The 25,518-nt window shown below is 42.1% G+C and overlaps 1 protein-coding gene across 2 annotated transcripts in view; it reads right to left on the bottom strand.

Moving 5' to 3' along the window:
* ARHGEF28 (Rho guanine nucleotide exchange factor 28) overlaps positions 1–25,518 on the bottom strand; it is a 276,974-nt gene that overhangs the window by 95,029 nt on the left and 156,427 nt on the right. The window contains exon 1 of one of the 2 annotated variants that reach the window (XM_064481524.1): positions 15,175–15,641. The exons of the other annotated variant lie outside the window; for it this stretch is intronic. Coding sequence (XP_064337594.1) covers positions 15,175–15,259 — 85 coding nt within the window. The 5' untranslated portion in view covers positions 15,260–15,641. Of the gene's footprint in view, positions 1–15,174; positions 15,642–25,518 lie in introns of those variants that run through there. 2 annotated transcript variants of the gene reach the window in all.

Genomic DNA, 25,518 nt, shown 5'->3' with positions numbered 1-25,518 from the left:
AAAGTAGCTTCAAATAAACATCAGCTACATATATTAAGGTGGTTACATGTATTAAAGTGGTTAATCGCTCTACTGTGTTTCAGCCCAAAGAAAAAGCTACAACGGTTTCATTTTTTTTTAATTATCTTTTCAGACTTTTCAAGATATATTATTTTATTACTTCCATATGTAACCACTTCAGTAGCAAATTAAGTAAAAAATTATTGCCAAATAAAAGTCCTTCAGGTCTTTTTTCAATGAACATATAGAAATAATTTGCAATAAGAAAATCAGCTCTTTGTCTTAAATGAATGCTGTTTTATAAATAGTTTTTCTTGTCAAAAAGCTAAACTTACAGTTTTGTTCATAGTATTCATTTTTAGTATTTGGTAAACCCATATTTCAGAGACAGTATAAAAGTGACCAAGTCTCGACTCCCATTCAATGGCTGCAAATTCTAAATCAGTGAAGAGCAAAGCACTGCCGTACTTAGAGCAAGGGGTCCTGGAAGGCTTGGACTCAAAGCGTCCCTATTTCATCACGTGGCCTTGGGCAAGGTGCTTAACGTCTCTGCACCTCCATCACCTGATCTATAAAACAAGGATGATACAGCTCCCACACAGAATTGTTCTAAGTATTAAACGGTTTAGTATTTTAAGTGATTAAAACACAATCTGAGACAAAGAAGGAATTTAATCAGACACAAAGCACTATGTAAATGCTCATTATTATTGTACCGGTAAATGAGGTTGTATAGTTTTGATACTTTCATGTAGTTTTGCTTCTTTGAAAAAAATGATTTCAACCTTGATTATAACTGTACGTGTTAAAAACCAGCCCAAGGCAACTGGAATGCACAGGACATTCCATTGGGTACACAAAAAGCTTTTAAAATGTTTTAACTCTTATTTCAGACTCCACTCGTGTTAAGAAATTTTAAAAGGCCATCCCGAACACGGTAACCAAAAAAAACAAAGCCAAGCTGCCCATAAAATTTACCTCCAAGGATTTAAGAATGAGCTCTTACGAAATGGGAGAGGATTATAACAGCAGGACGAACAAAGCATAAGATCAGACAATCAGAGGCAGCGTTTCTCAAGAACAAAGGGAGGATTTCAGAAACTGCGATGTTCAAACATGACTCGGGCCAGGTTCTCCCTGCAGATGCCTAGAGGGTAAACAGCAGCTGCTCCGAGGGGATCCCCAGCTCTCCCCGCTCCCATTCTCTCACTGCTCTGTCGTGTGATCTGTGCAGCTCCACAAGGACTCCCCGAAGCAGAAATGCTCATCAGAACTTCCCTGATGACCAAGGATGCTCTAGTTAGGTGACACGAGACAGACAGCTGAAAGCAAATACACTTTACCCAGAGAGAAGGGGAATGAGCATAGTGAGGCGGACAGAGAGAGGCAGGTGCCTCCCTTTTCTCTGACACTGTCACCTACCCCGACTCTGGCAGGACACAGTCAATAGCACAGACCAGCCTAAGGCCTCTGCAACCTGATTTCTAAAGAAACCCAACTCTCCCTGGAGAAGCTAAGGGCCTTGTAAGCTACGGGAAAATGTGGCCTACTTGACTGGTTATGTAAGAGACCCACACCCCGAGAGAAACAAACCCGGCCAAGGTGGCCTTCTGCAAACCTGCTGCTGACCTGGTTTGGCCTCTTTGGGTGCCAGGTTCTCACTGCGCAAGCCAGGAAAGGGCTTCTCAGCCCAGACCTCTCCACAACAGCTGGGCAGCTCTGTGGGTTTGTTTGTTTCTTTCTTTCTCTCTTTCCTTCATTCTTTTTTTGTTTTAAATCTACAAGCTTATGAACTCAGCAGAAGGAGTTCTCGAGGATGACTAACTGCCACATAATGAGTAAGGCTGTCTTTAGCGCTCAGTTCTCAACACTGCGCTGAAACGGTGCCCTCTCCTCTGCCCCGAGCTCACTGCCGCCCTTCCTATTACAGAACCTGCTGCTCAGTCCCAGGTCGCACACCTGGCATGACCTACAGCAGCATCTCATGCAGACGATTGCTCCTCTCTGCCCCCTTTTCTCTCTCTCTCTTCCCACCTTTCCTTCTCAGTCCTCATCTTCTGGATTTCGGCAAGTTTCGACGCCCCGGGGTCAATCCTCAAATCTTCTCTCTCTCCATTCCTTCCCTGGGTCATCTGACAACACGGCACCACACACCACTCCACCATGGTGACTCCCAGACCTTCACCCCCAGCCCAGCCCTCTCCCCTGAACCACAACTGGCTCCTTGGTGTTCCCCCTGAGTTGTGCAGCAGCCACGTCAAGTGCTACAGGTGTAAAACTCAACTCCCCATCTTCCCTCCTACACCTGCTCCTCCCAGTAAATGGCAACTCTTGGAGTTGCCTTGACTGTTATCTTTCACAACCAGAGATGCAGAATCTGACCTTTCCGCATCACCTCACCACCACCCCAGGGCACAGCACCACCGTCCTCCTGCCGACACGTATAAGACTCTGTCTCCTCCCTGGTCTCTTCCCATCCATTCTTCTGTCCTCCACAGCCTGTTCCCCACAGTGTAGTCAACACAGGCCTTTAGGGGAAATCAAATCATGCCACACCTCTGCAAAATCCTCCAATGGCTTCCCATCTCATTCTGAGTCAAAGCCAAACTTTATTATAACCTATGGTGCCTTACTAAAACGGTCTGGGACCCAACTCCAATGTTGCAGGGTTGGAGGGAGGTTTCCACACATTCGAGCAATTCTTGGACACCAGCTGAGTGTTCTACAAGTCAGTTCAATTCTGACACTATCTACCTGGAGAGAGCATCAGATTCCACATTAAGGGTTTGACTGCCCACCACCCCTACCAACCTCAGATGCCAATTTTATGTCCGGGACCTATGCTCCTGAATGACTGGCTACAGACTCGAGGTTCCCATGGCACCCTCCTTGGACTTCACCAATGGCCAGAGACTTAGTCAACCATGCCTATTTAATGAAGCCTCCAGAAAAACCCAAAAGGACTCAGTTTGGAGAGCTTCCAGGTGGTGAGCACGTGGAGGTGCTGGGTGACCATCCTGCATGCCCCTACCCCATGCCTTGCCCTCTGCATCTCTTCCACCTGGCTGTTTCTGAGTTATATCCTTCTATAATAAACTGGTGACCTGTTAAGTAAAATGCTTATTTGAGGTTTGTGAGTTGCTCTAGCAAATTAATCAAAGTTGGGGAGGGAGTTGCAGCAACGTCCGACTTACAGCCAGCTGATCAGAAGTACAGGTGCTGTCTGTTTCCTTCTACTAGATGTAAGCTCCAGGAGAGTGACTGAATGCTTTGTTCACTGTATCCCCAGTGCCTAGAACCATGTCAGGTACAGAGTAGATAATAAATATTCTCTGAAGGAGTGAACACTTTCTCATTCAGAAAAGAACAGAAACCTGTACCAGGTACAACGAAGAAACCATGCTCTTCTGGCCTGGTCAAGCGTCTTCCCATCCTGAAGGTCTTGTTGCTGCCCAGCTGTTCTCACACTGCTCCAGGCCGTGATGGGAGTGTCCTTTTCTTTTTTCTCTCAGTCATTCACCCACTTACTCATTCATTCTCATTTTCCACACTTGCTGAGTGTCTGCTGACTACCAGTCACTCAGCTACCTGGCCCTCAGCCTCCATCTCTGACTCTTAAAAACATCATCAAAGCACAGTCATTACGGACGATCCCCCAGGAAGTTCCCCTGACAAGACTCCAAACAGCCACAAGGATGTCCCCCTTTGCTGGGCTCTCCCTGCCTGCTGCCTCTGTGTTTTGCCCTGTCATCTACCACACTCCAGTACTGAGAGCTTTATTTTGCCCCTCCTGGTAGGACAAGTAACTTCCTGGTTGGTGTCTGAGCTGAAAGCAGACTCTCCCGCGTGCGGACCACCAAAGATGCTAAGCACTTCCTGTGCAACCCCATCCGACAAGCCCTCTGGAGCAGAAGCCCAGGACTACTGCTCTTCTATCTCTTCATTTAAAACATCAGGTAGGTTACTTTTAAAGGAATTACGGGATGATCAGGCAGATTTGCAAAGCAAAGGTACTGGAGAAAGATATCAGAGGAAAAAAACATTGAAAGGGAGAGACCTGAAGCAAACTGTCAGGTACTTGGACGACACCTGCTCATGCTGAGTAATCACACTGGTGAATATCACCATTACGGTTATCACAAATACAGCTCCTACTATGAACCAAGCACTGTATGATTTTTATATATTAACTCGTGTGGTTCCCAAAACAACCCATTAAAAGCTGTATTATTTGTTATTTCCATTCTGTAGATTAGAAAACTGTGGTGCTGCTTAATGAACTTCCTAAAGCCACACAACCGGTAAGTGGCTGCTTTAGGTAGGCACGCTGCTGGGCAGTTCAAAGTACGTTATTTAATAATCGTGGTTACTGTGCATCCCATTTTGAATCAAAGAAAACGGTATTTGAGCAATGTCTGGTATTCTCCCATGAGGAAGTTTCATTTATGGTTCATAGTATGACTCGTGTCCAGGTGTGTTCGCTCACTTCCCAGGCCTGGGCTATCTGCCCCTGGAGGTCTACTGTCAGAACACAACAGCATGAGTCTTGCTGAGAAAACATTCACGGAACAGTAAATGTATGACTTCATTCTGTTTGTCCACACAACAACGTGCAAGGTAACCAAGAGAAAAAACTGAAAAGATACACGAAGGTGTTCACTGCTCTGTCTAGGGGACGGAGCACAGGTGGTTTTGATGTTCAACTCTTTACTGTCTGCAATCTCTAGATTTCTAATGACCATTTTTACTTCTAAAATAAAGAGGGAACAACAAGCCATGGTTTAAAAACTAGCCTCCTATGTGAAAGAACAGCTGTGGGATCTCCTGCCAAACAGGCTATCGGTAAAGCAGCCATGTCAGATAAGATACATGTAAAGGTATTAGCTGGAAATGTTTTACCCAAGAGTACGTAGTGTTGTTTTTAACCATCTGCCAACCCTCCTCTCCATAACCACGTAAGTCATTATCATGTTCATTTTGTAGATGAGAAAGCTGAAGTCCAAGGAGAGTGATCACCCGGAGACGCTATGAAGAGAGAGAAACAGAACACAAACCCAGTGCTGGCAGAGACCTCCGTTCTCACTGCAGCTCACCACCTCCCTGATCCCCCAGCTCAAAGGCAGCTCTGCCAAATTCTGAAATGTACAGATGGTCCTTTCTACCAGTGGTCTGAGTGAGCCCTAGAAGACAGAAAAACCCACTCTCATAAATGAAAATGAACAGTTTCAGGGGTACACCATCATTTATCTTCTCGCCTACTCTTCCTCCAAGGTGCTCTTAGGACTTTCCAGATATTCGTCTTGGCCGGAAACAACTCCTGGCCTCCCTCTGCTGAGTTGCAACTTGAGGTTACAAAGGGGATCCACCCAAATTCCAAAATTATTCTCAGCCCTGGAATTTCCCGTAGGTTGGGTGTAAGGTAAAGTTACTCAGAAGATTCCAGTTCACACCAAGATGAGTCTGGAGAACCCAGGAACCTTCATCTACCAAATAGAGCAGCCAAATGTGGATCCAAATGTCCAGTTCACTCCAGAACTCATCTCTCCTTCCTGGGATCCTGTAAAAAAGGCAAGTGAGGCCTGGGATGAGATCAGGCCTCTCAGCCAGTCCTGTTCACACACAACAGCAATGGCTGAGGACGGAAGTGAATGCACTTCAGAGGTGCTGGGGGTGACTTGTTTCCCCAGCCCTCTGCCTTGGAACTGCAGTTTAAAACTCCTTCTGAATAGCAAGTTACAACTCGGCACTCTAAAACCAGGTCCTAAAAGAAAGTCCTTTCTGCTGTTTTGAAAGACCCAATTATCAAAATTATTGAAGAAGAAAACAAGTCTTTTCCTTCCTAATACACTGGGGGCACAGAGGGAGGTGGGGAGAGAGGAGGAAGAGAGGGAAGAATACACAGGCTCAGAGAACAACCACAGTTTTCTCCAAAGCCTTCCCAGGTCCTCATTCCTAATTACAGTAGCACAAAGTAGCCTTCAAGGGGACGAGCATTTATGTGTGAAACATGAGGGCTCAAATACATAAGCCACATTTCTCTGCCCTTGCTCTCCCCAAGCTATGAAGGAGACGCTCAGTCATGGGTGGTGTGCAGATTCTGGTGTGACTAGGTTTCACCCGCAATTCCTTTCCGTCTTGATGCAGTTCTCCCAGGCCGAAAGCCACTTCATCTACCAGAAGGAAAAATGGGCAAACTGAGGGGAGAGACGCTAACACATTATACAAACACCAGGATAGACAAAAAAGATCTGAAATAAAGTGGCAGGACTTTGACAAAACACTTCAGGTGACTGTAGACTAAATAAATCATAAATACATAAATAAATAAACAATGGACCAACTAATGAGGAAGTTGCTCCTATGTGCTATCATCACAAGAAACCCTATGTGTGAAGCTTCCTTCACTGTTGGTGGGCAAGTAAACTGGTGCAGCCACTATGGAGGGAAGTATGGAGGTTCCTTAAAAAACTAAAAATAGAGCTACCATATGATCCAGCAATCCCACTCCTGGGCATATATCCAGAGAAAACTCCAATTAGAAAAGGCACATGTGACCCAATGTTCACAGTAGCACCATTTACAATAGCCAAGACATGGAAACAACCTAAATGTCTATCAACAGATGACCAGATAAAGAAGTTGTCATATATATATATAAATACACACACACACACATATATACACACACACACACATACACATATACATATACATACATACATACATACGTATATATGAAACAGGAGGGCTCAAATACATAAGTCACATTTTTCTGTCCTTGCTTCCCCCAAGCTATTAAGGAGATGCTCAATCATACACACACACACACACACACACACACACACACACAGGAATACTACTCAGCCATAAAAAAGAATAAAATAATGCAATTTGCAGCAACATGGATAGACCTGGAGATCATCATTCTAAGTGAAGCAAGCCAGAAAGAGAAAGAAAAATGCCATATATCACTTATATGTGGAATCTAAAGAAAAGACACAAATGAACTTATTTACAGGGCAGAAGCAGACTGAGACATAGAGAACAAACTTGTGGTTATCAGAGGGGAAATGGGGTGGTAGGGGATGGATTGGGAGTTCGAGATCTGCAGATATGTAAAGCAGATAAACAACAAGTTTCTTCTGTATAGCACTGGGAACTATATTCAGTATCCTATAGTAACCTATAATGTAAAAGAATATGAAAACAAATATATGCACATATATGTATGACTGAAACATTATGCTGTATATCAGAAATTGACACATTGTAAACTGACTATACTTTAATAAACTGAATGCATGATCAAAAAAGAAAAAGAAACCCTATGAGTAATTCAAATCCTGAATAATTTTATGGAAAGACACAGGCACATAAAAATAATTGTGTCCACTTCAAAAGGTATGAGGAACTCCAATTCTCCAGCACCTATCTCTGGAGCCATGTGATTTTGCCCCCTTTAATATCCCCAAAAGTAACTGAGTTTTACTATAGACAAGGAACTACACCAGCAAAATAGAGAATTCTCCACTGAAATGTAAATTTTTTCTTCTTTTTTGAGGTATAATTGACATATAACATTAGTATATAACATAATGGTTCAATATTTGTACATATTGCAAAGTGACCTCAATGAGTCCAGTTAACATCCATCACCACATATACTTACAAAAAATTTTTTCCTTGCGATATGAACTTTTAAAAGGTACTCTCTTAGCAACTTTCAATTAACCTTCACTTATTTTGTGTCTTCAGCAAGAACATTTCAAATTAGCAGGGTCATAAATTATGAAAGCCAAGTGCTGCCTGGCACTCCCCCAAACTGTTCTGGGTTTCTCCTGGCTGGGAAACCCTCCTTGGATCCTGAATCCTGCTCCGTTACCCTGAGCAACTTCGGGTGGGCTAGCATGAACGAGAGCTGGAGAGGAGCTTAGTTACAGTTCATAACCAGGGCTGCCCCTTGGCAGGGACGACGGCGATCACAGGGATGCGACGTGGGGCTTCTCTGCTGCAGGGGTCAGTGAGAGATAAGCCGGGGACTACCCTGAGGGTGGGTGGGCTTTTCGCGCTTTCATCTGGGGACGTTGCCTTGTAGGCTGCCCCAATCCATCATGAGGACAACCAGCACCGAGCACCCTCGGTGAGAGAGGAGGATCAGGTATCAGGGCCAGAGCCAGCTTTCCTGGGCCACTCCCAGCTGCTCAAGAGGTGAGAATAGTTCCTTAAGATCTCAAAGGCCTCTGAGCAGAGCAGGAAGCAGCAGAGTTGAGTACTCATGGCCTGCCACGGCCCACCAGGGTGCAAAGGAAGGGACCTTGTAAGCAGACGTTTGGTGGCAAGTGTGTGAGCCAGGGACCAAGAGTCCAAGGTTTCTGTAGCGTAAAAGCCAGTGTGAGGCCAAGTCAGTGAAGGAGCATCGCAGATCTGACCAACACCAGAGAGAGGAGCAGCCGCAGGACCATGGTCACAGATGCCAGGACACCCGGGAAAACAGTCGTGCCTCAGGGAAGAGCCCGGGCCAGCAGATCCACAGCTGAGACCAGAGGACCCAGAGGGCAGTCAAAGATGGAGTCTCCTCCTCCCCAGCCATCCTCACCAGAGAATCACATTCAACACCGGCTTGGCAAGAAAGGAGGAGGAGGTGGAGGAGGAAGAAATCTGAGAAACTATGTATTTTACTTAAAGAGACTGAGCAGTTACCAAAAATGACTATTTTCATCGTTGCATCTCAGATCAAGTTTTCTGTGTTAGACCAAAGTGTACCCCTCCCCCTCCTCACTGCCTAGGGAGTAGGACTTCATAAGAAAGATCAGATCTATTATAGACAAAATAAAGAAATAAAGGCAAGGTAAACAGCACCTGCGTGTATGTAGGAAAACTGCACAACGCACTTTGCCTATTTACTGCCTGCTTTCAGTGATCCAGCCCCTGGAGATGTGAAAACAGACTGGCCAGCCTCCACCTTCAAGGAATTCAGTGTCTTAGGGTGAGGGACATTAAATCATAGTTGTAATACAGTAATGTAAGCACTGTTATAAAAATATACACAAGCCAGAGTGGCCCAAAGGATAGATAGATGAGGGAATTCAGGGATGGCTTCCAGAAAAAGGACCCTCAAGCTCCATCTTAAAGGGCAAGTTAGAGATTTCCAGTTGGAAGTGGGAGAAACAGTCACCTGAATTTGCTCAACAAAAAACAAAAGGGGGAGGGGAAAGATTTACTGAAGGCATGTGAGGGCAGCTCACAGAACTGAAGGAATTTAACATCTAAGCCGGGGGTAGGGGGCAGCTTGGCAGCAACAGGCCCCGAGAGACTAGAATGAAGGCCTGGAATCTGGCAGCGCCCTACACAAGGCTGCTGCTCTTTACCTGTGTGCAGTACATCCTCACACTACAGACTGGTTTCTCCCAGCTAACTACTTCCATCCACACCCTTCCAGCACTGCTACCCAAGAAGGGAGACATCTCTCTCCAAACTCCAGTTTGAAGAATATCAAGGAAAGACTCTGATTGGCCAAGTTGGCGTCATGTGCCCACCCTGGGCCAATAGCTGTGGCCAGGCATGAGGAGTGCTGTGATTGGCCCACTTGGGTGGGAAGCCCATCCCACTGCATCCAGGAAAGCAAGGTTACATGAGAAGGTGGCGGCATCACTGGGACCCATGGCCAGAGCAGTGGAGGGGCCATCCACTAGAGAATGTGAGTGCTGTTCAGCAAAGGGCAGGAGGATACCAGGCAGACAAAACCAACTGTCCAGGCCAATCCAACATTTGGCACCTCTGTGCATTTCTGCACTCCATGAATCAAGAGTGCACAAGCCTGGGTTTCTTTCCATCACTTTGATACACTCTATGTATGTCTGACTCTGTCCATTTGCCTGGAGAGACAGGCTATTAAAACCCCACCAATTCGCCACGGGCTATTGAAATGACATCCCTTTCACGATACCCTCAACTTGAACTTGCCTCTTCACCTTGAACTTTGACAGTAATTTGTCCTGACCTCTCCTATAGGACTTATCACATTCTGCCTTAGTTATTGTATCCGAAAAAAACCACCATTGGTCTTCCCTAAAAATGGAGTGGTGGGGAGGACTCTCTTGAACATGGGGTAATAAATCAGAACAGTGCCTCCCTTCCACTTACAGGGATTAATGTACAAATGTACCTTGCCTAAGAATCTGAACTAACTGAAAATAAAGAAAAAAATCAGTTTCAAATATTTGGCAAAGTATTTGTTTAACTAAAGGGAGCCATGAGGGGTATGTAGTTCTGTGGTTTGGCCACAGGCTTGTAATGGGCCTCCTCTCCCAGGCTGACAAAGGGACTCTCTAGGCAGAGTCTGAAATTGAAACTGCTCTGCGTGAGGTTGAACACTATCTTCATTGTGAGCCAACGAAAGTTTAGCAGGTTATGTCACCTTTAGAAAAATGCTTCTCTGCTTTAAGAAGGATTTCTGTGGTGACTTATTCCTCCTATGGTATTCAGGCACCCTCTCAGAATTTCTAGGCTGAATATACACATACACATGGAAATGTGTGTATGTATTCAATAAAACTTCTTGAAAGGAAGCAGGGAGAGGGGGACAGGAAAAGAGGAAGAAAGCAAGTAAGCCCATGAGATAATAGTAACTCACTTCTAAAAATGATCATTAAACCTTCTGAAATGTCATCCTACCTTTAATTAATCAGGGATTATTTTTCAGACTAGGTATCATGCTCTCCAAACACTAAATGAGCCCAGGAGAAAGGCCAAGACAGTGGTCTCATGGTTCTTACCTCCATTTTCAGCACACTCACTCTCTCTGACTTTATCTTTCTCTGTCTGGGACAAACCTGTGAACCTTGCAGGACACACACAACCCATCCTTTGCTCAGTGTATCGTTTCTCTTCCCCTCCAGTCATCACTCGTCTCTTCCCTCGCAAACCAAGAATGGGCGTCAGTACCAGATACACATGTATATGGATGTATCAAGACACAGAACCAGCGCTACCGTGTCACTCCCTCGTCTCCACTGCCACCTCTATTCCTAGTCCCAGATTCACAAGAGAGGGAGAAGCCAGGATGGTGAGATACGGTGGTACCTTTTAAGTATGACAGCTATCCACTGAATTCACCATCCCTTACCTCAACGAAGAGGTGGCAGAACACACTGGGAAGAACAAAACCTCTCAAGTCAAGGACTATGTCCTGGTTTTAGGCCTGGCTCTGCATTTATTGGCTCTGCTCCTGGGCAACTCATTTATTTCTCCTCTCTGAGCCTCAGAACATTTGACTAATAAAGAAGGCCTTTTACAAGATAACACATGTGAAAATGACCTCACACATAAAATGAATGAATGTCCCTCATTCATTCATTTCCTTCCTTATTCTGCCATGGTCACTGTTCCCTGCATTCCCTAGTATGGCCTTGGAAATAACTTTAAAAACTCTCAAAGCCTCAGTTTCCTCCACTGCAAAACAGAGATAATGTCTTAGAGTTATTTTGAGAATCCGATATCATATAGGTAAAGTATCTACCACAGCTTAGTAAACAATGGTTATTATGATTAATAAAGTTACACATAAATATTAGTTATTTTGACTATGACTATAGAAAATTCGGCACTGTCTAAGCTCTCCAAGGTTGGTAAGCTTTCTAATAGGCATTGCCTTTTTGGCAACTATTGACTGGTCTTGCAACCGAAAAAAAAAAAAAAAAAGTACCCTTTCACACTTTGTGTCATTAGAGAGGCATACGATAGATGAGAGCCGGGGTGAGAGAGAGTGAGACACGTGGCCCAAGTGAAGGAAAGGCACAAAGAGGAGAAGGGCTCAGCACTTCCCGGGTCCTGATGATTTACACTAAAAACGCATTTTAAAGACTGAATAATTATGGGGAACTTAGGTGAGGTCCAATCCTATATTTTTAAATTTTTGATTAAAAAATGTTAAATTTCTTGATTGAGTCTCCTTCTGAAATCATCACAACAACAATCCTGGCATTCCTGGAGTCCTTGAAGCAGAACGGTCATGGATCCCGTCCCACTCCGATCATTAACCACTAGGTTCCCAGGCCAGCCTGACCTGGGCTGCCCATGGTATGACAAAGGGCAACTCTGAGAACCCCAGGAGCACGCTGTGGGCGGTTTGGTTTTAACTGCTTTCAGCCTCTGCTGACATCACAGCCCCCTCTAGACACCGGTCATTTCCAAAGGCATTGCTTCTAAGTTAGATCTCCTTCTCTTTCCTTCGGATGGCATGAGGATAAGACAGTACTACATGCAGTTTTGAGTTAATATGTAAGTATTGGTGGGTTTCTGCTAATCCAGTTTTCCTCTTATTACAAAACCCTCTGTCTAAATTTTCACATCTCCTTCGCAAGCTAGTAATGTGTACGTGTATCTATCAAAGAACTGTGATAATCAGGACAGGAGAATAAGAACAGAGAATAAAAAATATTTCTGATCAGATACAAAAGCTTTGCTAATAAGCCAGAAATACCAGGCCCTGAAAACCTCCTCCACGATTTCCCAGGAGACCAGAACTTACATTTTGAGAATGATGTTGGCAATGATTAGGAGGGAGGAAAGAATAAAGAAGAAACTCAAGTTACCTCAGTTTTAAAGATGAACAAAATAATCAAATTATCTCCTAAGGGATGAGAGACCACAATTTCTCACAAACTAGCTACAGGGCTGATAAAAAGTCAGGGTTTTTTGGTTTTTTGTTTTTGGGTTTTTTTTGTTTTTTTTTTTTGGTGTTTCTTCTACTGTACGGAGGTGGCATGTCTGGGTCCTGGGAGATGTGGGATCCAACCCAATGCTGAGACCCCCGTAAGCAGAGACAGGATCCATCTGATTCACTACATCACTCCTCTTGGAAGTACCTGGCACTCTAGACATGCTTATTGAACACATGAATAATTCCCCATCACTTCACTTCTTTGGGCCCCGTCATCCTCATCTTTACAATGAGGTGGTTGGACCAGGTCACCTCCAAGGCCCTTTTGGCTCTAAGATCTATGGTTCTGGGACTCCATCCAGCTAACATTACAGTGTGACCAAACCCACCCATCACAACTAGGTCATCATCGTTTCATTGTTTAATGAAGAAAAGAAGCATGGGACACCGTCTGACAACCCCCAACTCTCTGCCACAACCTGATTTTCAATTGTCCTTTGTTTATTAGTGACAAATAGTTAATCATTTTCATATCCTGGGTACCTGCTTTCACTTGAATCAAGTTTAATTTATACATAGCTATGTTATGACTTTCTGCTCTAGTCCAAACTGGCTATGCTGTAACTTCAGATTTAAAGGAGAATATGATTAACGCATTCCCTGCAACTCCACTGGACTCTCAAGGTTCTCCACCAGCCTCCTAACCATTAATCCAGGTTGTTAGTCTACCCAGGCCCCCAACAGCACAGGCATCCAGTCCACCAGCCAGGCAATATAAACACAAAAATATATAAAGCGGATTATTCCCCAAATGTAACTGGGTTAGGATTAGCACAAAGGTTTAGCAGTCTTACAGACCTGTTACCTGCCCTCAAGACACTCTCCATGTACCAGAACCAATCATATTCACTCTAAAGAATTAAGGACTTTGTGTATCTCCCATCTCAGAAGGCATTTAAAAGTTTCAAAAAATTAGTTGCAAATAATTTCAAACTAACGGAAAAGCTGAAAGGAAAAGAATAGCACAAAGAGCACACAGATACATACCCTTTACCCAGATTTACTACTGTGAACATTTAATCCATTCTCCATTTGTGCCTGAGCTTGCTTTCACATGCACACACTTGTGCTCCCTCATAGATACATCTTCTCCCCTCTGAGCCACTGAATGGTAGGTCACATTAATATCACAGCCATTTATCCCCAAAGAAGAAGCAATTAAATTTTAAGACAGAATAAATGGAAAAGAGAATGTCATACAAAATTTTTAAGTCCCCAGTGATAGAATTTCAAGGATGGTGATGAACAGTTGATCCATCCTATTCCTGGGGTCAGCCTTAATTCCAGCCCAAGAGCAAACACACACACACACACACACACACACACACACACACCCTCCATTTTATTTTAGAAGGGAAAAGATCCTTGAGGTGAACCTGGTATGTTGACAACTGCCAGGCTCCGTTTCTCTCTGGGAAAAGCACAGGGTGATGTGATAGGTCATTCTGCTCTTGACAGAGAATTCCGCTCCCCAAGGACAAAGCTACAGAGACAGCCCACTTGCAGAAATACCTCTTCTGCTTGCAAGCTCACATAAATTGTTTCTTTCTCTTTGAGTTAAAAACATAACCACATAAATTCTCTCTAAAGACAAGAAACAAAATGGGTTGCTCACTTCCCTTCTAGTTTTGATAAATCTCAGAAGGCAGCCATCATCACCTGCTGGGGACAGGACGCTGGGGACTGCGACCATCTCCGCTGTTCCCAAACACTGTCCCTTGGTCCCCAAGGCCTGCTCCACAGAGTGGGTTGCAGGTGAGGGGAATACGCAGTGTGAAGCCACTCCATTATTAACCACACTACCAATAAAGAGCACTTCTTCCTTTGGCAGTAAAGCATTTTGCATACTTGGTAATTATTATTAATAAACCTTTTTTATATGTGACTGTATCCCCTGGAGAAATATAGGCTTTCCTGCTGAAATCACTTTCTTAAAATCCCTTCTGTAGGACATCTATAAAATCAATGCAATAGTAAAAAAATAGAAAGAACTTTCTTAGGTATTAAACCAAAAAAAAAAAAAACACACTTGAAAACTCACACACAAAAGCAGCAGAAACTGGGTGTCGAACACAGGCGTAGTTCTCTGTATGTCCCACAAAGACTGAACATATTAAAGTCAACAGGACTCTTAATTGCCAAGGTAACTCTGATTAAGTGAATCCAAAACATTTACCTTGTACTAAATTCCTTTAAAAAAAAAAAAACAGAATTGCACGTACACGACATGGCACAAAGGTAGATTCAGAGAGAATGGAACGTAAAAAGGAAGAGTAGGTTTGCCTCAGAAGTCGAACTGTGAAGTATTTATATAGTGAGAGTTTTATAAAGACGTGTATAAACACGCACTTCCATCAGAAAGAGTCTCGCAAAGCAACGAGGAAGAGAGGTAAGAATATGAAGATGCCTGGCTTGGCTCTCAGGGAAGTAAAAGATAAGATCCTGTGATCTACCTTGTTTGGACGCCCTCCGTCGAATCTTCATTTTGGGGAAGGAAGGCCACGAGTAGTTAAAAGGTGAGTCTGAGTCAGAATCCATCTTTCTGTCTCGATGAAATCAACAGATTCAGCAGGAGAGACTCAGGAAGGACTCGGGCGTCCCCAGCCAAAGAGGCAAGTCTCCCGTGTGATGTAAAAGGAAGGAATGGGGCTGGATGAAAGCTGCGAACACTGGGAGGGAGAGGCAATAAATGTTTAGCTTCCTTCAGGCGTTCAGGCATGTAGACCGAGAAGGAGGCTGTAAATATTCAAGCCAAGCTAGGGAAGTAAAAGGAGGCGAGCCTGGCAGCTCAGAGTCGTGCGGGTACGTCGCCGTCCAGTTATTCAAAAGGTCACTGGGAGCAAATGAATCATTAACTCTCTTCTTCTGTTGCTGGAAATGCGAATGAAGAAGAAAGGTAACTGAATGGAAAGAGAGCCGCCTGTGACTCGAGAAAAGCCTCCCAATGCAGGCGCGTGTTTTGCTCGGGAGCTGGAGTGTATCGTTCCTCAGAAAAGCCACCCTGTGCCCCGTGAGATAAAGGTTGAGGTTTATGTGTGTGGACAGCCAGAAAGCTCAGCACACAGGCAAACAAAGGCCATCCTACTCAGGGCAGGGATTTTTCCAGAGCAATCTCTTCTTTCATCACCATTAGCAGGTTTGGCAGCTTTTCAGACCAAACAGCCAAAACAGCTCTGTTAATTCATTTAACAATCTAGTCTCCCCATCCTTTCAACTCTAAAGTGGTTGGAAGCTTTAATTTTTATCCAGAATTGTACTTATCTCATTAAATTCATGCAAAATCGTCTACTTTATGGTTTAGCATACCTGGGGCTTTGCTTCTTAAATTGCCACCAAGTGTGGCTGTCAGTCATAAGGATTTGGGCACCTGTGGGGCTCTGATCTAAACTTGCAGTCCATCTCAGCAGAGCTGGTGATGAATTTACCACAAGCCAGCGTTCTTACACGGTCTCCCTGAACAACTCTCTGGTAGTTAGTATTCAGCAGAAGCCCATCGCTGCCTCCCCATAAATCGTGACACTGCTCAAACTTGCTTCTCTAAATCCCGACAGGCAGGCACACAGATACATGTGCCCCCTAAGCCCAAGTATAGCCGCCAAGATCTGCGGTGGACAGAAGTTTATCCCAAGTTTCATACGTGAGTCTCTTTAAGCATTTCTTTCCATACAAGTACTGTGTTTTGTTCTGAGGTCATCTGGCAGCCAAATAAACCAAAGGAGAGTGGAAACAATATGAGGACCTTGTCAGCGCTGCAGACTTGGAACACGACAGCATGCGTCTTAGTTAACATTCATCTCTTTACGTCAATTACCTCTTAAATTGTCGGCACTATCGTGTCCTGCCCTGTGTGGAAAGAGATGCACACCCTACTCGCTGAGAGCTCTTCTCGTCTGACTGGGTAGCAGATGAGTGAGGGGCACGGACATAAGTGAAGAAAGGAGAGAAACCACGGACTTGCAAATGTAAATCAAAATCAGAATTATACAAATCACCTCTGTGTTTTTATATGGCTTGCTACATAAATGTGCATACAAGTAGATCAAAATACAACTAGAAGGTCACTGCAAGCATTACAACTAAGTAAAAACAAACAATATATTCTCTACTTAGTGACCTTTTATTTGAAGAAGGACACATTTTTCTTAATCAGCTGGGTGCAATTGTAGGGAAACACTATGCTCAACTCTATTACCTATTATAACAGGTATGTGAGTTTTAGTCCATGTGCCTCTGAGAAAATAGATAAAATCTTGTGAATGGATTTCCATTCACTCTCAGTTTCAGCACTTAGAACATTGCAGGCAGGTGCTAAATGAATGAGTTATTTACACTAGTTAAGTATCAACCTGTAGGTGAGGAATCTTTATATGATAGCTGTAGTATTTTTAGTATCTGCTAATTGAAAACGTGTATCTTGACCAAAAAAAAGCTACACACAAGAATTCTCTAAAATATATTTGCATTGTATTCATCGCAACAATATCTACATTTGAAAAGCGCAATACTTATGGGTGGAGAAAACCCATTGTTCCCTAAGGCTCCAAGCAATACTTGGGGTTGGCATAGATCCAAGAACTCCTGGTTGCCTCAGAACTCCTGGACCAAAGGAAGGGGCCCCCCATCAGTGCAGACAATCACCAAACCGAAATGGATGTACTGGATCAGGAGATACTATTATCTTTCTCATTATCCTGCAAGGTAAACTTTTAGAGCCACTTAACCAGGATAAATCTCAGGTCAACAAACTACTGGAGCGGGCTGCTTCCCTCCTGACCATCAGTGACAGGTCAGAAGACCTTCGGGACAAGGCAGACAAAGGTATGGAAGAACTTGGTAAAACACAGTTCTGTAAATTGAGATGCCAGGTAGATCCACCTCAATCTAGTTTTCCCCAAAGCTCAGTCCTTGTGGACCAATTTCATATCAACTGATGATACGGACATGATGCCGGCAATAAAACTACCAGAACTACCCAACCAGTGCCCGTGAGAAGCCCAGTAAGAGACTCTCCCATCTCCTCATTTGCCTTATTATTTATCAACACTGTTCAAAGAACGAGATGAGTTTCCTGACCAGCAGTGCACAGTTAACAGTTAAAGCGAAGCACTAAATATGGTGTTGATTCAGCCCCTTTATTTTTAAGCCGGTTTGCTTTCTTACCGAAGAATTTCTCCTGAATGTGGGTCATTTATCTTCCTTGTTTTCTATAGTAATTCAGATTTTTTCCTCCATTGGGTCAAAGTGGTTGCATTTAAATTAATTCAAGATGTTATTTACATCTCATTTATATTCAATGGCTTAATTTCTTTGCTTTCTCTGACTGGCTGACTGTAACTGCAGTTGGCAGAATTCAGTGATACATCCCCTAGGCCACTTTCTCACCAGATATCATACAACCACTGCAGCATAAGAATGTGAATTGTTTCATCAGCCTTTGATTAGAAAACCCTTTACTTAGAAAATAACCTCCATAAAGTTACAGTTGTCCAGGACAGATGTTGTCACCTACCTTTCAACCCCGATAAAACTGAACCTCTCTAGAAGAGTATATTTTTATTTGAATTACAGTATTTGTACAGTTTTCTTATCCTCCAATGAGACCCAAAATTTATTCAGGGCAAGAACTGTTATATTCATATTGTAAGGAGCCACAGGCTAAAAAGAAAAAGACTGGGGTTTTGGAGACATATATAGATGGCCCCCAACTTACAATGGATCAATTTAGGATTTTTCAGTGTTACCAATGGTGCAGAAGCAATACACATTCAGTACTGAATTTTGACCCTTCCCCAGATTAGCAGCGATATGTGATATGATCCTCTGTCACAATGCTGGAAGGTGACAGCGAGTGCAGCTTCCAGTCAGCCATGCACTCATGAGGGTAAACAACCTGTATGCTTACAGCCATTCTGTACCCATTCAATCATTTCTTAGTTTCATTAGAGAAGTCAATAAATGACATGAGATATTTCAACACTTTATCGTAGGATAGGCTTTGTGTTATATGATGCTGCCCAGCTGAGGCTAATGTATGTGTTCTGAGCGTGCTTAAGATGGTGGGCTAGGCTAAGCTATGATGTTCAGTGGGTTCTATTTATTAAATGCGTTTTTGACTTATAGTATTTTCAACTTACAGTGGTTTTATTGGGGCATAACACCATCAGAAGCTAAGGAAGATCTGTATTTCTGGACTCTGTCACTTACTTATTTCGTGGCCCTAACCAAGTTACTCATACTTTCTGATCCTCAGTTGTTTTATACAAAATGTGACAACATCTGTACTTCAACGAGTTCTTAGGAACAAATAAGATTCTAATAGTAAAGAACATAAATTTTCAGTAAGTTTTAGTTTAAGTATGAAATGTAAATAGTTTCGCTTTCATTATCTTTCTCTTTCTCTTCTACACCATAGACATTGAAGGATTCTCATCTTTACCCCCAGGAGTAATAGCTTGATTTTTCAAAGCAGAGAAAAGGGCAATGTGCAAAGAAGTGCCAAGGAAATCACATCAAGACAGAAAGAGAAGGAAGATGTGTTTTGTTTCTCTGCTCCATTGTTTGACCACCAGCAACCACAGTTTTTAACACAGTTAAACACCATTCTTGGGGAAAAAAAATCATAAAAGATACAAGTAAGAGGCGGCAAGGCCCATGATGCAAGGACAAGCCTATCCTGGAAAATTTCAGCCAGGACGGTGACAATTCCATGTAGCCTCAAGTTCTAGCGTTAGGTGAAAGAGATGATCAAAGCCTTCCTCAAAAATCCCTTAGAAGGCACCATGTCATCTCTCTAAACTCAACAGAAACAGTTCTTTGCTGGAGAACATCGTTACCTCGGTCGGGCACCAGGTGCAATGGTTGGCTTTCACTGGGAGGCCATGTTTGACAGAAAGCGAGGACCTTTAAAGGCACAGCTCACATCCACATGTAAGCTGTGCTGCTGTGAGAAGCAGGGGGGGGGGGGAGGGCACATTCACACCTCCAACGTCACGCTCTCTCAGGGCCATTACACCCACTGAGTGCAATCCTGGATAGAGCCACCCAAGGCTCAAATTATTATTTTTCTTCCTACCGCCCTTCTCTGTTTTATTTTTTAAATAGAGCCTATAAAATAGAATTTGCATAAAATAGACATGAGGTAGGAGCACGGTACAATGGTGGCCATATATTGGAAATTCAGGACGCCACCGTGCATAATACCACCTTTCTTTAAAAATAAGAATATTTTTTATTTTTTATCTACCTTCATTACCCTGATTTATTTTAACAAAAAAATCTGCATGCCCCTTCATTAGTTCTCATATCCCCACCTTATGTCATCCTATTGTCTAAGGAGGAAAAAAATGAAATTCAACAAATGAAATCACTTACATTAAGACATACATAAGAAGAGAAGAAAATACTGAAAAACTCTTCAGGATAAGAAAATAATAGATCTTCTGACCAAAGCAACGTATTAAAAGAATTATATCATCAAAGCGTCCACCAGCACATAGTATTGCTATAGAGAGAGGTTCTATTTAGATGATTCTCTGAAGAAAATAAAGATGCTTGGTGGATCTCTTTTGGTTTTAAACATTAAAGTTCCCAGGCATACCTGAAAGGAAAGAATTAGGACAGATTCACTAAGTTTCTGTGAATAATACATTATGAAGAATTTATAATTTTTCTTGAAGCAGCAGCTGTGGATATGAATGTGGGGGCCCTTGGATGTGGGGGAAGCTAGGACAAGGGGCCATGAGTCTGGACAGAGAAAGGATGGAGAGGAAGGAAAGGATCTTGTTAAAGTGTAAGGAGGGAAAAAAAACTCTTCCAAGGAGGAAGAGCCAAGACATGTAGGGAAAGTGGCATCTGTGATGACATTTGAAGTTTTTTCTGATAATGCTTCAATTTCAGTTTTCCCAAACCTTCCGAAAAAGTTTCTCAAATGCCATGGACGTAGTCACAAACTTTTTTAAAATCAATTTGAACAAAGTTCAACTTGCTGTTCTATAGACTTTTATATGGTCATTTATTGTGTAAGTAAGTTAACTATGTAATATCAAAAGAGAAAAGAATTTAAATAATTTTAATGTAAATGTTAAGCTATCAATTCTAAAGTTCTGAAGCTGAAATTCACACAAAATGTAATAGATAGTCCTTTTTTTAAAGAGTGAGCTCATCTTGTATTTGCTACAGCTACAGGAGTGTTGCTGCTTCAAGGCCCTCTCAACTGTCAGCAAGGAGATGCATGTGTCCTAACCCAGGTATACACACACATCTACAAATACTCCTATATGCAATTATGTACTTCTATTTTAGCTAATCACGAGTACACACTGATGTCTACATCTCTAATCCATTAATTAGCACATGGGTCATTCTAGCCTCCTCCCCTTGCTTATCTGTAAACTCCCACTCCAAAAGTGAAAAACCTGACACCTACTCTCCATAATCCACTGACTTACTTATTTCCAGTATATATTAATAGTGGTATCAGAAATGTTAATCTGTACCCCTCCAGGAAACAACTTCATCTCCTAGACGATGGTCCTTTATGTACAGCTTATTTTGCCTTTATTCTTACAGACTCTACTCGTTTCCAAAGTTTTGAGGTCTGCACCCCATTCCTGTCCTCGACAGTAAGGTTATTTGTAAAGTTTTTAATACAATTAGATTATTTTGCTACATTCTGCATTCCATTATAGAATCGTCCGACCTCTTAATTTTTTTTTTATTTGCACACATTAAGGTTTACTCTGTGTGCCAAAAAATTTTATGGCTTTTTGACATGTATCTACCATTACCATTATCATAAAAAATATTTCCACCACCACCCTGAAAAAGAAATCAGCAATGACAGGAATAAGTAGAAAGGGCACAGAAGCCAGCTGAAAGAGCCCCCCGTTGCTAAAGCTAGAACACACTGAATGAAGCACTAGATTGCTACCCAAAGTGTAAAATAAACGACCATTAATTCACGCTGACATAAATGGCTGAACAAAGAAGCAGGTGGGAGGGGAATACAAATTCCTCACGTGGAAGAATTCCCAATAATGTACGTAGATGCTTTGCCCAGAGGGAAGTACACAGATAACGCCCCATTCCTGAGGTGTGGGCCGCGCATCATGACTTCCTTCCAAAGAATGCAATTATGGAAAGGGGAGTGGGGAGGAGCACCTTGACAGTGAAGGAAATTCACAAACACGGCTTCCACCAGGTAGTCAAGGTCATCATCAGCACTGACAGGTCGTGTTGAGATTATATGTCATTGATATAATGTGATGATAATGGCACTTCCTCCCCAAATCCCTATCCCCAGTTTAATGATGGGAAAACACCCAAAGCATGCCAATTGAGGGACATTTTACAGAATACCTGACCAGTACTCCTCAAAACTGTCAAGATCATCAAAAATAGGCCTGAGAAACTCTCACGGCCAAGGGGAGCCTAAGGAAACATGACAATTAAATGTAATACGTATCCTGGGGCAGAAAAAGGGAACTGGATAAAAAGCTAAGGAAATCTAAATAAAGGATGGACTGTAGTCAATAATAATGTATCAAAACTAGTTCACTAATTTTAACAAATGTACCAGAATATTATATATGATGTTAATCATAAGGGAAACTAGGGGACCTAGGGGGCTGGGTGTACAGAAACTCTCTGTACCATCTTTGCAACTTTTCTGTAAATCTAAACCTGCCCTACAAAATAGTTTAACAAATGTTTAAAGGATGGGGTAAAAAGTATAGAATCTATGTTCACTAAATGTTTGTGAAATTCATGCAAAAAGAAAGTTTGTATCACTTATTCAAATACATCGAATCCAAGTCATGCACAAAACTCCATTTCCTTTGCTTAAGTTCTTATGTGAAGTTACCATGTAACTCTGAAGGAACTAATTAGACATTAGAAGATTATATGCTGAAAACAGTTTTAATTTCTCAGAAACAAATAGTGTCCCTTAGGGGTTAATATGCTCCCAAGAGTTAACCCCAGTGAGAAGTCCCCTCTAGGCACTTGCAGGGTAGGTGCGTCTTCCTCAGATCAGCAGAAATCTTTTGGCAGACAAATCTCAAGAACCTGGATGAAGTCCAGCTCTCTTACTGAAAGTTGGCTTCAAAATTCTAGACACCTTTAACTTCATTCTTTATTCTGGTTTTTTTGTATATAATTTTAAATATTATGAAGGAAAAATAGACTATTTACCACTGAATCTCCTTTCCAATTTCTGATTCCATCACTTCTTCCCTATACTTTAACCACACATATTCTTCAGCAGAATCTCATACTGTGAAGAATAAATTCTGTTGGATTTCTTGCCCATGTCTGAAGTAACAGGCTATGTTTCATAAAAACGACTTCCAAATTAGGCACTCTAAAAGTTAAAGCAAATTGTCCCAATAAATTATTAGAGCTCGGACTGCCTGGCAATGAAAGCTAACCAGAATCTTAACTGCCCTCAAGTCCCTTCCAAGGGATTAACCACTGGGTACTCAGCAAGCCCAAATTCACATAAACACCCTGACATCGCAGTCAAGCCCGAAACCCAAGGATTCAATCCTCCGTGTAGGCAATTCTTTCTTTAAATGTCTGTACACACAGGTATGTTGAAGTGTTTCAACAAGAGAAAAGGGGGCAAAATCCGTAAGTGGAATTTTGCCTTCACATAAAAAAATTTACAAATACTACTTCCAGAATATATTTCATATTTTTCATTTGTTTCATGTTTTATAAGTTAGTTGTCGTTTCCTTAAGACTTTATACTTGTTTGAAATTTATAATCATTTGATTTAACAACATAGAATCTTTAAGGATAGGAGCTATGGAATTACTCACTGAGCTGGTTTATTCGGAGTTGAGGATCCTATTTTAGAGAATGAAAAATTTAGAGTTCAGAGAACTGCCATTTTTCTCCTCTCCCTCAGTTACATTTCAGAAATTAAGCTGGTTTGTGAGATAAAAGGAAGAGGAGATTCAGAATACACCACAGCGAGGTTGGTACTCACGTCAAACGTCTGGCTTCCTTGTAGTGCCCCTATGACCTGGTGTAAACCACCACCCACTCCCTTCACCCCAATCTGTGTGCCTCTGAGTCCAGTAAATGAATGTGACAGCAAATTACAGTCACTTGATTCCTTCCTAATGTTTAAAAAGAATCTTTAAAGGTTCAGTCATCTCATTTAGGTTCAAGTAGTGAGGAAACTTTTTCAATAATTTTTTTTGTTTTTACCTTTCCCACAGATCTACAATGCTAATGAAAGGGATAATCATTAAAAGTCTGCAAACCTATACCAAAGGGGAGAGGTGGGGGAAGGGATAAACTCAGAGTTTGGGATTAGCAGATACAAACTATTATACATAAAATAGATAAACAAAGTTTTACTGTATAGCACAGAGAACTATATTCAATCGCTTGTAATAACCTATAATGAACAAGAATATATATGTATAACAGAATCACTAAGCTGCACACCAGAAACTAACACAACATTGTAAATCAACTATACTTCAACTGAAAAAAAAAAAGTCTGCAAACCTAACACAAATGGCCTTCCATTAATTGCTTCTGTAATCAAATGAGATAAAAGTAGGCCCACACTTCCCCAGTTCAAAAATAGTGAAAACCCACCAAGTCAGGAGTGATTTCAGCAGAGCAGAGCTCCAGTAAGGAACTCTCAGGGTTCTCAACCCGCACCTGAGAATCGCTAGAAACAGAGCCTCTCCTCCAAGCCAATTAAGTCAGACTTTTCTGGGGGCGGGACCAGGACGTCTGTATTGTTTGTTAAAGCTCCAAGGTAATTCCAGTGGGCAGGCCAAGTTCAGATAACAGTGGTGCTTGGATTAATTAGCAACTCTGAACCTTAACTCACTTTCATTCTGCTTTTTGTTTTTAAGCACATATCTGTCAGCAAAAAATACGCAGAACATTAGACCAGACAGCTTCCTAGACTTGGGACTTATTAAAGAAAACAAAACAAAAGAAAACAAAACAAACAAACAAAAAAAAAACACCAACTATGTTAAATTCTAAGAAAAGACAAATAATATGAAGACTACACCTCCAGTGAGGCTTTAGTTCCTTCACATTTCCCAGTCTGTGGTATCAGATTAACTTAAAAATCCCAAAGTTCTCTTTTAACTATGGGATAAAAGTTGACAATAAATATTCCAGTTGTCTAATTTAAAGAAAAATGCTTTATTCACATTCTACAAGGAGAATTTTATCCAAACAATGAAACCACAAAGAGAAAAGGCAGAACACTCGTGATAAGAGAGCCATATTCAGCCTAAACACTCAGCAGAACTCTAGTAAGTCAGCAATGTCTTCTACCAAAAGCAATTTTTAAAACCTCAACTGCAATAAGAAATTTTCATTGAAGTGAACAAAAGGGATAAAATTTGAATCACAATTTTTATAAATAACTTTGAATTCCCAATGGTCTTCTTGGTATATTTTTCCAGCCCTAGCCCATTTATTTCAAAACCAAATCACTGGTAAGCTTTGGTTTGTGGTGGAGAAAAGACCCACCCCTCACCCCTGTAAAAAAGAAAAGAAAAGAAAAAAGAAAGAAAGAGAAAAGAGAAGAAAATGGAATCCACAAGAAGCTTCTGTAGCCTGGGGCATAAAGAGAGACCTGCCAGAAATCAGGCTTGAAAACTTATTTTTCAGAAGGGTAAGAGCTCTGCTAAGGTTACCCCCTCTCCCTTTTTTTCCTTCTTTCACGTTTCATGCAACAGTTTCAGGATCTCGACATAGATACACAGGGGTTACTAAATAAGAAAAGCCAAAAGAGGGCCAGTTTCCAAGGACA

Source organism: Camelus dromedarius, chromosome 3, assembly GCF_036321535.1.
Source record: "Camelus dromedarius isolate mCamDro1 chromosome 3, mCamDro1.pat, whole genome shotgun sequence".
Classification (NCBI taxonomy): Eukaryota; Metazoa; Chordata; class Mammalia; order Artiodactyla; family Camelidae; genus Camelus; species Camelus dromedarius.
Note: the sequence above shows the minus strand (reverse complement) of the source record. Positions and strands in the feature narration are given on the sequence as shown.